Here is a 1,653-nt window from a genome sequence, read left to right as displayed (position 1 = left end):
TACGTACGTACGTAGTGTGTGTGTGTGTGTGTGTGTGTGTGTGTGTGTGTGTGTGTGTGTGTGTGTGTGTGTGTGTGTGTGTGTGTGTGTGTGTGTGTGTGTGTGTGTGTGTGTGTGTGTGTGTGTTTCGCAGGTTGCTAAATGTTTTGTGCGTGTGTGTTTATGTTGACAAGGAGGTTTAATAACTGTGTGCTACACAAAACGGGCAGTCGGTTTCATTTTCATCTCCGTTTGTAGTAGAGTTAGCAGGGTATTTTTATTTTAACTCGTCCCAAAATTATTTTTTATCCTCCCCGACACTAGTTTTTTCGGCCCCGGGACGACGGGACGTCCTTAAACTCGAGCCCTGATCTGGGGTTGTTATTGAAGCAGTAAATGTTTATCTGCTCTCGACTAATTACACATATGTTTTGAAAGTGAGGCATTAGCTTACCTTGCCAAACTGCCGGAGCAGCTGGATGAGGGAGCCTTTACCAAACGAGTTGGTGAGGCTGGCATGGAAAGCCAGAGTGGGGTACTCTTGGGATAACAGGGCCACCCACCGTTTCTGGTTTCAAATTGAGTGGAGAATAACAAAAACACATAAGAAAACAGACACAAATCACTCCCACTTAAACGGGAACCAAATATGAACATTTTGCACATTCCTTACCGTGACCCAGGTGGGGATGAGGTCACACTTGTTTAGAACGAAGATCAGATGTTTCCAGGATTTCTCTTTCTTCATGTAATTCTCTATGCTTTTAGAGCGTGTTCCCATGGGGTCTCTGGCATCCAGCACTTGGATGACGACATCGGAAGAGTCGATTACCTATATAAGTAAAAACAGAGAGGAATACAGAATGACCCTTCGGTATACACGCTCAACATTGACACAATTCAAAGAGCTGAGACGAGGATGGAAACAATACCTTATAGAGTTCTCCCCAGATCCTCTTGGACTGACCCTTTTTGAAGATTTCATCACGTGCCTCCGTCCTGTTGCAGAAATAAAGGGGAATTAAGCATTTCTAGCTTGTCACTATTTTCTAACATTTAATGAACAGAATTGTTCGTTGCATGCCATGTTATTCGTAGCATCTTCTGAGGCTCTTACCGGACCCCTGTGTCCTCGACCACCAGGTCTTTGTCCTTGTCCTCACTGTAGGTCTGGCCCGAGGACTCTGCCTTCTCCACGAGGTCCTTCATGTCCCCCACCATCAGACTGGGCCTCTTCCTCTGAGCCTTGGGCCCAAATGTGGTCTCAAAATTCTCCGTGTCTAGAATGTGCACCTTGGAGTTCTGCAGGTGTAGAAACAAAAACAAAGATTAGACTTATAGCGCCGGCTGTTTCTTTTAATCAAACAGTAAGCCTAGAGAGAGCCCCAGTTCAAATTGTTGTGTTAAAGATTAGGAAGAAGGATTTAAACGGTATTTTATTCATGGTTTTTCTTATCATTTGTTTCCCTTCACAATACAGCTACACTGTGCATATTTAGCCTAGAGTAGGATTACATTCAAATGAATAGTCAGATATGATGCCTTTGACATTACCAATATATAGTCTTACTTATATATTATAATGTCCCTTCCTGTGGTGGATAATATCTGTGGAGGTTTTGTGATTTGAGGGTTTGGGCAACCTGTGTTCTTCGACAGCATGAATGAAAAGCA

The 1,653-nt window shown here is 43.5% G+C and overlaps 1 protein-coding gene across 1 annotated transcript; it reads right to left on the bottom strand.

The window, feature by feature from the left end:
- Window positions 1–385: 385 nt before the first annotated feature.
- Window positions 386–1,290, bottom strand: LOC104945619 (nucleolar GTP-binding protein 2-like). The gene is made up of 4 exons (XM_010771326.1): window positions 1,097–1,290; window positions 912–978; window positions 653–811; window positions 386–547 (listed from the first exon to the last, which is right to left on the bottom strand). Exons 1-4 carry the CDS (start codon window positions 1,198–1,200, stop codon window positions 425–427), a joined length of 453 nt encoding a protein of 150 aa, XP_010769628.1. The 5' UTR covers window positions 1,201–1,290; the 3' UTR covers window positions 386–424.
- Between the last annotated feature and the right edge of the window lie 363 nt (window positions 1,291–1,653).

This window comes from Notothenia coriiceps, unplaced genomic scaffold (genome assembly GCF_000735185.1).
Source record: "Notothenia coriiceps isolate Sejong01 unplaced genomic scaffold, NC01 NC01_scaffold00009849, whole genome shotgun sequence".
Lineage (NCBI taxonomy): Eukaryota > Metazoa > Chordata > Actinopteri > Perciformes > Nototheniidae > Notothenia > Notothenia coriiceps.
Note: the sequence above shows the minus strand (reverse complement) of the source record. Positions and strands in the feature narration are given on the sequence as shown.